Source organism: Sturnus vulgaris, chromosome 5 (genome assembly GCF_052056855.1).
Source record: "Sturnus vulgaris isolate bStuVul1 chromosome 5, bStuVul1.hap1, whole genome shotgun sequence".
Lineage (NCBI taxonomy): Eukaryota > Metazoa > Chordata > Aves > Passeriformes > Sturnidae > Sturnus > Sturnus vulgaris.
Window position 1 is genome coordinate 21,471,136 of NC_142247.1, and position 13,539 is coordinate 21,484,674.

At 35.6% G+C, this 13,539-nt stretch overlaps 1 protein-coding gene across 1 annotated transcript; it reads left to right on the top strand.

The window, feature by feature from the left end:
- Nucleotides 1-47: 47 nt before the first annotated feature.
- On the top strand, nt 48-13,083 carry NTS (neurotensin). Its single transcript, XM_014888808.2, has 4 exons — nt 48-358; nt 4,434-4,495; nt 10,688-10,912; nt 12,426-13,083. Exons 1-4 carry the CDS (start codon nt 298-300, stop codon nt 12,570-12,572), a joined length of 495 nt encoding a protein of 164 aa, XP_014744294.1. The 5' UTR covers nt 48-297; the 3' UTR covers nt 12,573-13,083.
- The last annotated feature ends 456 nt before the right edge of the window (nt 13,084-13,539 follow it).

Below are 13,539 nucleotides of genomic sequence, written 5' to 3' on the forward strand. Positions count from 1 at the left end.
GTCAGCGGGCGCGGAGCGGCGGGAGCGGGCACGGGAGGGGGCAGCGCAGGGGGAGAGGGAGGGAGCTTCGTCAGGAGGCGACGGCGGTACCGCCGTGACATCACCCCGCGGCTTATATAGTTGGGGAAGGGTCTGGGTCCCCCGTCTGGTGCCTGCAGCCGCCCGTCAGCACGCGCGCGGAGGGCGAGGAGCGGCGGGGCTCTGTCTGTCTGTCTCTGTCTCTCTGTCTCTCTCTCTCTCTCTCCGTCTCTCCCTAGGATTTATGGACTTTACTTTCTAGAGGGCGGCGCGGCAAGGATGAGAGTCCAGCTGGTGTGCGTGGTGCTGCTGGCCCTGGCCTCCTGCAGCCTCTGCTCCGGTAAGTGCCCGCCGCCCCCGGGCGCGCCCCGCACCGCCCGGCCCCGAACCCTCTGACCGCTCGGCACCGAGCCGCTCCCGGAGCCCTAAGAGGGACCTAAAGGAAGGAAGGTTCACGTAAAGTGAAGTCGCTTCGGGCTCCGCCGACTGTTCCCATTAGGCGCCCCGGAGCCGGCTCTGATAACGGGTCCTGGCCAGCATCAAATTTATTTATTTATTTTTTTTTTAATATCACTCCTCTAACTTTCTCCCTTCCTATAAGCCGTTCCTGCTCGCAGCATCCATACCGCGGCAATTAGTGTAGACTAGTCATTGGAAATACAAATAAGTACAGACCATCTGCTTGGTTGTGCTGTGGTTCATTGAGTATCATGTATTTCCCAATTAAGATACAAATTGTAATTTCTGCAACTCATATGAATTGCTGCTGTAATCCAAATCAACATGAATATGTATGACCTTCAGTCACTTTTTAGAGAGAGAAATATAATTTTATTATCTGGAGAAAAAGTTGCTAACAACCAATCTGAAATTATGACCAAAAAAACCCACTGAAGCACGGGGAGATCACATAGTAAGAAGGTTGATGTAAACGCATTTCTTTTCCAAGAGCAGTTGTTTTAAAAAGCTCAAAAGGAGAGTGATATATTAAAATGCATTTCTTGCTTCTTTGAAAAATGACGCCTCTTAAGCACTTGCCATTTATGTCTAAATTTTATGGCTAAATAGGTATGATGATAGTTAAACAGGTGTATGCACACATATGTGAAGCAGAATAGCCTGCAAAATCCAATCTAAACTAACTTGAAAATTAATTTTTAACTCCACTAAATTACTGGGTAAATTTACAGGCAACTTCATTTTTCAACTTTAATGTTCAGAGGGACTCAGAATTCCTAATTCTCACTTTAGGTTAAAGTTTCCAGTTTGTATTCCCCTATGGAAGAAAAATGTAAACCACATAATACCTGTGTTTTATTACAGTTTAAATATAATTGTTCTGTATGTTATAGAGAATGCATGATATTAGTGACAATGCTTAACAATTTTTTTCTCCCCTTATATTTTAAGCTTTTTAAACAAATTCCTTACTAGTATTTTCAGTTAAGCAGTTTCAAATTCAACAACTTATAGAACCTGAATGAAAGACCTTTAAAGTAAAAAAAAAAAAAATTAAATGGGAATGGAAATAGGTTCATAAAAAAACCCAGAAGCCGAATTGCATGGGGAACTAACACAATGGTTTATTGCTTGAAAATCTCTGAAATTATTCGTAAATGAGAAATACCACAGAGAAGCTTGTGTGAAGGGGCCCAAATAATTTGTAACTAATATGGAAAGTTATATCATAAAGTAAATTATTGTTAAATTTTCTTTTGAAAATGTTTGCCTTCAGGCAAAAGTGTATACTTGTAGAATGTAATTGTTCATTTAAAATGTGAATATATGAATAGAAACTATTTTTCTTGTCAGTAGAATCAAGAATAAATCAAACTGTGTGAATTTCTCTCTGCCTTTAACAATAATGTGTAACCAGGCTTTTTTTATGCACTGCTCTCTGAGTCTGTTCTTTTTATGCTTTGCTCTTTATCCATCTCTTTTCACTCCTGAATTACCTGATCATGCTTCCTTTTCTCCCTCCAAGCCTTGCTTTATTCTTCACTCAAAGAATCTTGAGTCCTAAATAATGTGCTCTAGATTTCTTTTTTTTTCAATCCAAACACTTCTTAGTACTTTCCTTCCCATCTTTCATGCCTGCAGCTCTCTTCCAGCCTTGATGTGTGGAAGCTATCTTCCATCCTTTACAGATACAAAAACCAGGTGCTAACCAGAAACAAGTCCTTTTATTCTGGTTCTCATTTGGTGTGATCCAGGACACCACAAATCACGGTGCTGCCATTGTGTGTGTGCTCACCTGCTCACAGGTGATACTATCATTGAAATTCAGCTGAGGTGATCTTGTGCTGTCAGCAGAACGTTGGCTAATGGCAAAGCTGCCATTCCTACTGAAAAGGCTGAAAGGCTTTAGCTTGGAGATCAGTTGCTAGTGACTTGCTGAGTGGTGTACAACTAGTCTTATTTAATATAAAAAGTTTAAATATTAAGTAAGGCTGGCTGTAGATCAACATTACAGCAAGTCACCTAAATGCAACAGCTTCAATGCTAAAAATAATGAATGAATTTATTGTGTTGATAAGGCAAAGGTGAACAGGAGCTTCGATGACCTAAATAATAGGAATAAGAAGCAGTGCAACAATACCAAGTGCAGTGGCTTGGGAAATAATAGAAATTCCGGTAAAAACTCCTTTTAACCAAAGCACAACTGTTGGAAATCTGAGGAATAAAAGACATTATATGTTTTTTGGGGGTTCTGAGCCACAAAAGATAAACAAAACCAAAGGATATATAAGACAGCTGTCCTCTGTACCTAATGGCAAGCATTAAGGTGGTTAAAGTATTGAGACTTCTGAACCAAACTGTACTATGCTGTTCTCTCCTGGGAACACACCAGGCACAGAAGAGCGCTGCTCTGATGAGCTGGGGAATACAAGGCTTTAGCAAAGAAGGAAAATAGGTGAGAGTGCAATGAATCTGGTCATAGCCTTTCAATGAAACATTTATGGGATTTCCAGAGCAATGATTTTTGACCAGAAAGACACAGTGATCTTGCGCTTGTTTGCTAATCTTGTAAGGACGCATAAAAGCACTAAGCTGGGAAGAGCAGTGATTCCTCTAAATAAATACATAATGGGTAAATACGGCAAATAGAAAGGTATCATTTATAGTGTAGGAATTTATTTGCAAACCATGGATACATTTGTAATTAGAAATAAATTAGACTTGAAATCAGAAGCGAATAAGCATTGATATTTAGAAGAATTTCCTAAAGAAGAAACAAAGTGACAGTAGTGGTGAGATTTATTAAGACTGAACATGACTGATTTTTAAGAGCATTCTAATGGGTGGCTTCTGTACTGACAGAGACCTGTGACACATTAGTGTCACGGGTGGTCCCTTGCAGTCTCGTGTTCTGTGAAAGATGGTGACACACAGTGGTGATGATCCCTGAAATGAAGACGTGGGCAGAATCTATCCACAGATTCAGTGGTAGGGTCTTACATGCCAACAGCACTGATTATTTTAAAAAAATTGAGATATGACCTCTGTGAATATGAAATATATTTTGGTTTAGTAGGGTTTGAAATATCAGTGCATTGTTTGGTTTTGGACTGTTGGTATTCCAGGAAAGGTAAAAGCTTTGTGGAGCTTTATTTCACCTGAAGACTGATTCCTTCAATTTTTTCTTTTCAAGCTGTGATTGCTGCTACCAAGGCACCAGATCTTCATTGCGATTCTCATCCTCATCTTGTGATGCTGTGTGAAGAAATATATCTGTGTGTTTTCTCTTTTCACAGCAATTTTTACCCTATTTACCACATCACAGGTCTTGCAAGTCTACTGGGCTATCAAAGGTCGATTAAATCAGTAAAGAAAATCCCAAGACTTCCAGTCAGAATTCTTTATTTTTGTACATTCATTGTCAAGAGCTTGTATCATAAACTGGTCAAGCTCAGTTCTCTCACATCAGTAAAAATACCCTTAATTTAATTAAGAATAATCAAGAATATTGATTATTGATCAAGTAATCATAACTGCTATTTACCTAAATAATTACTATTTAAATAAGTATTATTTGAAAATAAATATTCAAATTTTTCTTCCAAAGTAAGCAAAGGTGACAAATATTTATTATGAAAATGATGAAGAATATTGCAGCAGTTTTTTATATTGAAGGGATTGCAGCTTAATGAGTCTTTCTGCTATGAAACTGAGATAAATGAACATTTATATGAACATTCAATGAGCTTGATCATGCTTTAAAACTGTATTGAGTATTTATTTTAACATAATATTGCTGTTAACTGAAGACTCTTGGTAGTCCCTCTAGGTCATTGGTGTTTATGTTTATTGTTTATTTTTAAAAAGTAGTTTAAATGTCTAAGTTCTGCATACTGAATGGAAATGTTCATGATTTATGATCAAATAATAAACATATGTTTCTGGTTTATTCCCAGATTCAGAAGAGGAAATGAAAGCATTAGAGGCAGATTTATTGACCAATATGTACACATCAAAGGTAATTATTTTTCTTCCTTTACCTGACAGGGAGGGAGCAAATGAATTCTCATTACAAACCCAAAAGTCTTTGCACAAAGTAATAACCTATGATCTAGACAGAAAAGTTCAGTGTTAGGTTTTACTTTGGTGCAAGATTTGCTCCAGTTCAAAGGAAATTTAAAGGTGTTGATGTGACACACTAAACGTGTTCCTCAGTTGTAACACTGGTACTTTCATTAAGCTGTCAAAACTGTGTTATGTACAGAGATGTAAATTTATGTGAAGAAATGTGTTTCCAATAAGATTATGCCCGATGAAAGCTAAATTGACCTTGAGTCAAATCTGTAAATGCTATTTTTATGCAGAACTATTCCTATATGCATACAAAATTAAGACAATCATAAAGCAAAAATAGTTAATACATATGCCAATTTTGGTTTAAGATTTTAATCATAGTGCCACTACAGGAACATGGAGACATGATTGTGAAAATGCTAACACTGTAAATGGCATTTCCTTGACAGGTTTCCAGACTGTGAATAATGTTTATGTTATTTAATATGAATATATAAAAATTCAGTGAAAACCTCATATTGACAAGGTGAAACAGAAAACGTTGCACATAGGTATTGGACAGGCTGATAGACATTTTCTCAACACAATTATCTGCCATAAATGATTTAAGAAATATGTATGTCTGATATATTTTCAGCGACATATAAATAACAAACTCTGAAACAAGTTTAAGGGTGAATATTTTAATTCAATATTCCAGTAGAGTTTAAGTGGTACTTAACTCTAATGGAAAATAAAATGAAAAATGAAAAATTTCTCCCCCAAAAAAGAAATTTTTATAAGCCAATGACTAGTTGAAGGCTAAAGACAAAACCTTCCTGGAAGACTTCTGCATATATTGTATTGAAGTGTATGTGACATTTTCCACAGGGTTATTGGATTGACTAGAAGAAGTATGAGGCCAGAAAATTAATTTTCTTTATCTGGTCTGGCAGTTCTTAGATCTCAATGTTCTTTACTGGCATGATATTTAACCTTAGATTGCAAATAAATCTGTTGGCTACTCACTTTTCTAAGGTACAGAAAATTTAATAATTACTCCTTTTCTGAGATATATATAAATGTAGGAATCTGACAAAAATAGGTTTTCTGATGTGTGGCCCTGGAATAAAACCCTGCAGCTATTGGTATCTCTGATACTGACTTTAGTGGATCTGTGAACATAACTTCCATCTTATCCTCCTTCTCACCACAGAACACAAGCTCAGGTAACTCCAAATACTCAAATATATTGCACCAATTAATAATGTCATGATGTTTGCCATAATATTCTTATTTTTTTTGATGTCATGTAGCTTGCTAATCAGCTTCCTTAGGGTATTTACCACAGTCAACTGACACTTGAAGTTGACAGAAGCAGTAGATTCATGTTGGAGACATTGCTTTAATTCTGCATTATACTGCCTTAAATCACCATATAATGTTCATTAATTGAATATATGTTGTCTCTTGACATCAAAGCAAGACATGGTGGAAACACTAAAATTTTGTATCAAATCTTCTACAAGAGTGACATCACTATCCCATTCATTACTGAATTTTTTTTTTCTGTTGTCTGCTGATAGATTTTAACCCTTATTACAGTGAAATATGGTTCTGGTGTGATAGACAAATTTGAAGATGGTATGTGTAATACCTGTCTTGTGTTGTGCCTGAGATCTGGTTCCATTTGAGGGCAATTACTGCTAAATTGCACTAACTGTATTTGACACTGACTTGGTCATCAGCAAAGGAAATCCTAACAATTTAAACAGCATTAAGATGGGAAAAAAGGTACTGCTTATGAAAACTGAGATCTAAAAGTGCAGTAAATGGGATTATCACTTGTGGATTTAGTATTTGGTAGTACAAAAATCTACCTAAGTAGGCCCTTGTGGACTAGAGTATGAAGACTGCAGCCAGGGCTTAAGAACACCTCTTGCAATATTCAGTAGACTATCCAATATTATGGGAAGAATTGCCTTATGGCTTTAACTTCACAGACTGCTGTCCAGTGCCTGCTGCTCCTTTTCAAGTTGCTCTTTAAAGTCACTTGTATGCTGAATCACTCTCCATCCTTAAAGAAGTAGTAACTGAAGTAGTAAAGAAGTAAAGAAGTAGTATGCTTATTGCAACCTGTCTTCAACACTTAATACACTTTGTCACTCTTTCCAGCTGTTACACCTAAACCAAGATACAAGGATCAAACAAGTCCTTAAATTGCTCTAAGATAAAATGCAAAAAGTCAATTGGAAGATCTGGTAAAATAAGAAAACTTGACTTGTTAAAAAATATGTGGACAGTTGTCTCTTGTCTCTCTTTTGTTTTAAATTGAAAACTCTATTCATATCAAATAGATAACACTATTTCCAGCTTCCTAAATGCTTGCTTGAAAACACTAGTTGCATGAATAATATTTTGAACTCCAAGAAGATTGAGACTATGTTATTTAGAGGGGGGAAAAAATAAAACAAAAATATTCCTTGGAGAATATATCATCCCTAGAATATACTCCGCCTTTGGGATGCCACCCAACATTAATTTCATGAAGTCATGGACCCACTGATTTTTTGTTCTTGTAGGATGCCTATTTATGACTGTATTTGCTCAGAGTTTAGCCTTCTTGTGAGGAGCTGCCTAGAAGTAGGAGGAACCTACAGTTACCTAGGAGCTGCTGACTTCCTGACTCAGTCATTGCATAAAAATTAATAAGTTTTACAGGCATTAACATACACCATGGAGTAACTTCTTCTTTAACAGAACTCAGTGCTATATCTGATTAAAGATATTATTTCTATGGTTACAGTCTGAACAAAATTTAGCTATTTTATGGAAAGGAATCAGAGAGATCCTACACTAGCCTGGGATTTTTACTTTGTTATGACTTTGCTTTTTATCTGCTTTTACTAGATAAAGACAAGAATGTAAAAAGCAGATATCATTTTTCCTAATGAGAAATTGCATTTGGGATGTATGGATGGATTACAACAAAGGAAACATCTTAAGCAAACTATCAGTGGCACTATTCAACCAGAAATGGAAATAAAATGTAATAAAAATTATAACTTAGGAATCTCTTTGTCTTGCATAGGACAAGCCAGTTGTCAGAGAAAGAAATAAGCTTATTTCAGTTTCTCATATGATCTTAAATTCTCTTTCAATATCCATGAAGCGTGAAAAATTGTATATATCTGATTCTTATTTTACAACCATGTTTAACAGTAGAAATACATACATCATATTCATTTCACTATTTACACACCTTTTAAATTCTAGTTCATACTGCAGTCTCCTTTGTTTCTTCAGATCATTCTCAGATATTTTTCAAGTTACTCCTACAAAAATTAGTTCTATCTTTGCAGATAAGGGTTCCTTTTTTTATTGTGTAGGTGTTTTCTAAAACGTGTTGAGCTACTGTAGTTGATATTGCTTAGACCTGTGTGGAAAATATGCATAAATGCATAAAATATATTACATATAAAATATATTGCAAATTAACCTGAACATTTGGATTATCATAATCTTAAACTTTTTTCTTACACATACCTTTAGGATAACTGCCTCAGATGTTTTCCATAACCCTAAAAGCAAAGCAGTCTGATTTTAATGCTTGCTGTAATAGTGGAGCAGAAAAATAATGTGACTGCTCTGTTCAGTGACTGGACATGACCTGGAAAACTCCATGTTCAATTAAAATAACTCAAAATTCACTCTGAATTGTTAATGGCAGCAGTAAGTCAGAAACAGGTGTACCCAAGTAAAAATACTTTGAGGTGATATATACATGGCATTAATAGAAATTGGACTCCCTTAACAAATGAAATATTAGTTAGAAGCTTGCAGACAGCACTGCAAATTTGTTTTCTCTTAACCTCATAAGTAGGAGCTGAGACTATTTTCTCCTAAGAAAATCTGCTATTTAACTATTTTACTAATACACAGAGGAAAGTTTCTTTATGCATAGATGTGCATCAGACTGACATAAAGTAGTAACTTTAGATAAAAAAAGTCTATAATTTATGCAAGAAGGCATGAAAAATTACCTTATCTTTTACTCTTTCCTTTCCATCCACTGGAATATTTTTGGTTCCTACTTAACTCAGAAATCTCACTTGCTCATGTAGCACTGCCTCTAGATTCCATGCTCCATTGCAATTTAGCCATTGCAGTGCTAGCTCACATTTCTTCTGTATACCCAGGAAAGAACAGTGAACAGAAGAAGCCTCCTAATTTGTCATGGAAAGGTCCGTATTATTATATTTCAAAAATATATTAAAACAACCAAAGAACATTTTGAAATTGCATTGGACATTTGGTCTTTTTCTTAGTTTAACTTCTGTTAATGAAATTAGATATTCTGCAAAGAGATTAATTTTATTTTGAAATTGTCACATCTTTTAAAAATAATTTGATAAACTAATTAGGATACTTCAATGGGACAATAGATGAGCTCAAAGTAAAGAGTGCAGAACCAATTACAGCTTCCAAATAAGATTTCAGATTTGTTTTCTTAGCCTCAAAACAAAATAACTTTATTTTTTGGAATGTTGCCAGGAATCTGAAGATGCATAGCAGTTTTATTAAAAGGCTAAATCATTCTCTTTTGAAGGGAATGCATGTATCAGGTGTATATTGGAGTAATGATAATGGCCAAAAGAAAACTTTTTGTAGCTAAAGCTGGGTTATGCCAACTTTTCTTGTTTCTTCCTAATTTCTCTGAATTTTCTTTCTTTTCCCTTAAAAAATAGTCAAGTGTGATGAATATACATAATAAAGTGATGTAAATGCATAAATGAATGCAAGGCCCCTTTGTTAGGAAGATGCCCTAAAGAAATAAGTTATGTGATTGATTACCTGATGTTCAGCCAAGTAAGCACTGCATCCACACTCTCTATTTGTGCTGTCAAGTATGTGTGAAAGGCAATGTGTGTGTTAGTGTCATACCTATATTTAACTTCCCACATACAGGAAAAGAAGCAACTACATTTCAGTTCATAGGTAAGGTCTAATCCTAATGTGCACAGCAAGGAAATCCTTGCCAGGAATAAATAGGAATTTGCTATTTGACTTTTGATTGGAACTTGCTATGTCACCAGTTCTAGTTTAAGGAAACTAAGTTCTATACTCAGCACTAAAAGCAACGCAATGCAGAAGAAATAATTAATAGTGGGAGAATGAAAAAAAAGAACAAAATCATGAAAAGCAGTAAGTGAGATAGGAATTAAGTTTTAAACTTACTTTTTTCCTATTGATAATCGAAATGGAAGAAGACTACTGCCACAACTGCTTGGAAAAGTAGAAAAGTAAAAATCATGATTATCAATATTTCTTTAAAATGGTTTAAAAGCTCATGCGTAATGCAAAGATTCATTACTGGAACAAGCAAAATTTGAGACAAACCATGGTGAAGCTTCATTTTTTCTGTCTTTCTGTATCATCTCTGGAGAGGTTCTTTATGGGCCTCCTAAATACCTAAATACAATTGGTCTCAGTTTTTCAGTTCAGTTACTAAATCAGGAATACTTTGTTTTCACAGCTGTGTTTTATCCTTCATCCATCTGCCTAAGCCCATAGACCTTCAATTAACAACTCCAGGCTATTGACTTTGCAGCATCCAAAACTCCTGGGGCTTACAGATTCTATAACTTCGGACCCAGACTCATCAGACAGCTTGTCTTGAAGCAGAGACTCCATTCCTTTTCTCAGGGAATTTTGAGATGACTGGTATTTGTTCTGTACTAGGGAGGAGTGTCTAGCTAACCACAGGCATTCAGTTTGGATTCCTGAGCTGGGAATTTATCCAGTGGGTTTGATTCATTGTCCTTATTTACACCTGTGAATTTATATTATATTAATTTCCATCTGTGTTTTTGTTTGCACCTGTGCAGAATGACTATGAAATGCTGCCATTCTGGTTTGGTAGCAGTTTAGTTTTTTCATCATTTATATCTACCTGGGGGGCAAGGCTGCAAGGAAGCAGACTTGGCGTGTGTAATAAATGAGTTGTCCCAGGTTCAGCACTCTAATTATTGTCTAAAAGTTGACCAGATGAAAAGCACTTCAGAAACATAAACTTGTTTCTAACAAAACGTTTGAATGCAGCACACGATTACAAAAAATCCAAAATGCATTAAATAGTGGGTGTTTTTATTTTCAGATTAACAGAGCAAAACTTCCTTACTGGAAAATGACCCTGCTAAATGTCTGCAATCTTGTCAACAACATAAACAATCAGATGGGGGAAACAGTAGAGGTAGATGAGGAGGATCTGGTTCCAGGAAGACAGTTCCCTGCTGCTCTGGACGGCTTCAGCTTGGAAGCAATGCTGACAATATATCAACTCCAGAAAGTTTGCCACAGCAGAGCCTTTCAGCATTGGGAGGTAACATAAACTGTCACAAATGCATATTTCTACTGCTATTAAAGTCTCAGGCTCTGTTTGTAGTGATGTTGTAAAAATCCATATCCATGTGACCTCCATCACGTTGTCTGAGCTTTCCTTCCCTTTTTTTATATTCTCTAATGCCTCTAATATACCTTTTCAGTAGTGAATTAGTGCAGAAGAGTAGTGAGTTAGTGCAGTTTCTGATGATCTGAGTGTATGTTTCTTGGATAAATGAGCCATGGATAAATGAGAACTTTTCTTAACTACATACTTTCCCCAGTGTTTGTAGCCATTCCAGGTAACCAAACAAACATATGAAACTCATCACTATGCCAGAAAACATAATCAACATCAGCTTAACAGCCATAAAGTTACTATTGATCTATTGTAGCATAAATAACTGTAGCCAGTGTTTCTGTTTTAAGGCCCTAAGACAAACTGGATTCAAAATGCAGGGACACATGCCTGAGTGTGCATACCATTTTACCAGGTGCTCTGGTTTCCTTATCATTGCTAGGAGACTGGCAGCAAGGTAACTCCTGCTTTTTGTTTCCCTACACCTAAAGAGGGACCTGGAAGTTGACATTGTGATTGTATGAAGATTGCTGCTCTTAAATAATGATTGTTTATAGCCCATTTGTGATATTTATTTTAGTACAGTGATTACAGTGATTTCACAGAAGCACACTGGGTGCAATCCACTTGCATTGTTAGATATTACACTAAAAGCTGCTTTGTGTAGTGAAAAAAGACAACTCAATGTCACTACCCACTTTCCAGTAAAGCGAATTTCTTCATCTATCTCAGGTTCATGTACAATATAGCTGAATCCAGATATTTTCGTTTGTTCGTTGTTTGGTTGTTTGTTTGTTTGTTTGGGTTTTTGTTTGTTTTGTTTGGCTTTGCTGTATATAACTGTGTATATTCCTAATCCTCATAATACCTTGAGTGGTCCATTCAAAGGACTGCAACCTCTTTGAGAACCAGGGTTTTCTGAAGACTCTGTTCATCAGCATTTATTGCTGGAAATGAGTTACCCTAGAACCATTATGCAATAACCCATATGTCTTAATAATGGTTCCCCGCTTTGCAGGAAGTTGTAGTTTATAATATTTCTCAAAATATGAAACCAGAAAGCAGTGCATGTAGGTGTTTAACCTAAATGTATGATAACAGAGTGATAGTCATTAGAAAACTTTCAGTCAATTTGAGTTTTAGTCTAAGGAGGATATACCAGCTTTCCTTTCTAGTCAAAACTAATTATCTAATTTATTGAAGTGGAATTTAAATATCACATCTGTAGGGCTCAGCTCATCTTTAGCATGATTTCAGTTTTGTGCCTTGAATTTTGTCTTTTTTTTGTTTTTTTAATTAATGCTGCAGCTAAGATAGTAAAGATTTTTTCTTTACTATTAGATGTTAAAATAATATTTTATTGAAATTTTGAGGGGTTTATAATCTTCACTACCAAAAAAGTAGATAACAGTGTGTCTCTTCTTGCATCCTACAGTTACTTCAGCAAGATGCTTTTGATCTAGAGAACTCAAGCCAAGAAAAGGAAATCACGAAGAGAAAAAATCCCTATATTCTGAAACGACAGCTACATGTGAACAAAGCTAGAAGACCATACATACTCAAGAGAAGTTCATATTACTGATGCAGCAGAAGAAAACAATGTATATTTAGTTTATAGGTAACTGTGCGTTATGGTTATCTTATCTAAATCTAAAATCATACTTGTGTGAAAATATACTCTGGAAAATCAAGATGATAACATAGCTGTGTCTTTTTTGCAATTGCTGTTTCTTGATTGTGAATTTTTCCTACTTGAGATTAATTTGACTTATACATTTGCAAATAAAACTAGTTTTTAAGCATGATGTATTGTACAAAACTGAGATTTCAACATGCTTTCAAACAATCTTGTAGTCTTTTCCAATTTTATAAAGCACACCAACATAACACTAAGTAAATTGATATTGTCCATAAATCCTACTGAGAATTCAACACCTCAAACATGTAAATGTTTCCAAATTTCTTGAATAATATAGTAGTAAGAACTGCCATAGTAATTTTATGTTTTGACAAGTTTAATTTATTAGGGTATAGCTCTAAGGAAGAAAAGGAATGTTATCAATTAACTATTAAAGTGGAAATTTCAAAATGAATATTTTTAAATAGCTTCCTTGTAAGTGAATTTTGAATTTTTGACTCCTAGTGTATGAATGCTCAGGAAAAAAAATAACAAATAATATAAAGCTGAATCATGTCCTGGTGCTGTCACTTTAAAAGTCAAAATAGTAATCTGGTTACCTGAGAAACTTAGTGAAGTGTTTGAAAGATTATTTGAAATTAGAACATCTTAAAATTACTATTAAAAGGCATTTTCTTTCCCACCCTCCACAAATTTGTAGAAAACAGGAAGTTTCAGAGTTGAAAGCAGTCTTGAAGCTAACATAGATGGAGTGTCACAGCATGGGAAAAATTGTTTTCAAGCCATGCTGCCTGAAAGTTACACATGTTCCAGTTCTGTGTTTGTGATGTGTGCATGAGATCTGGGATCTTAACGATTCTGGGTTCCAGTTGGTGGGAAAACAGTCTGAAAGGACTAGGGGCCACAACAA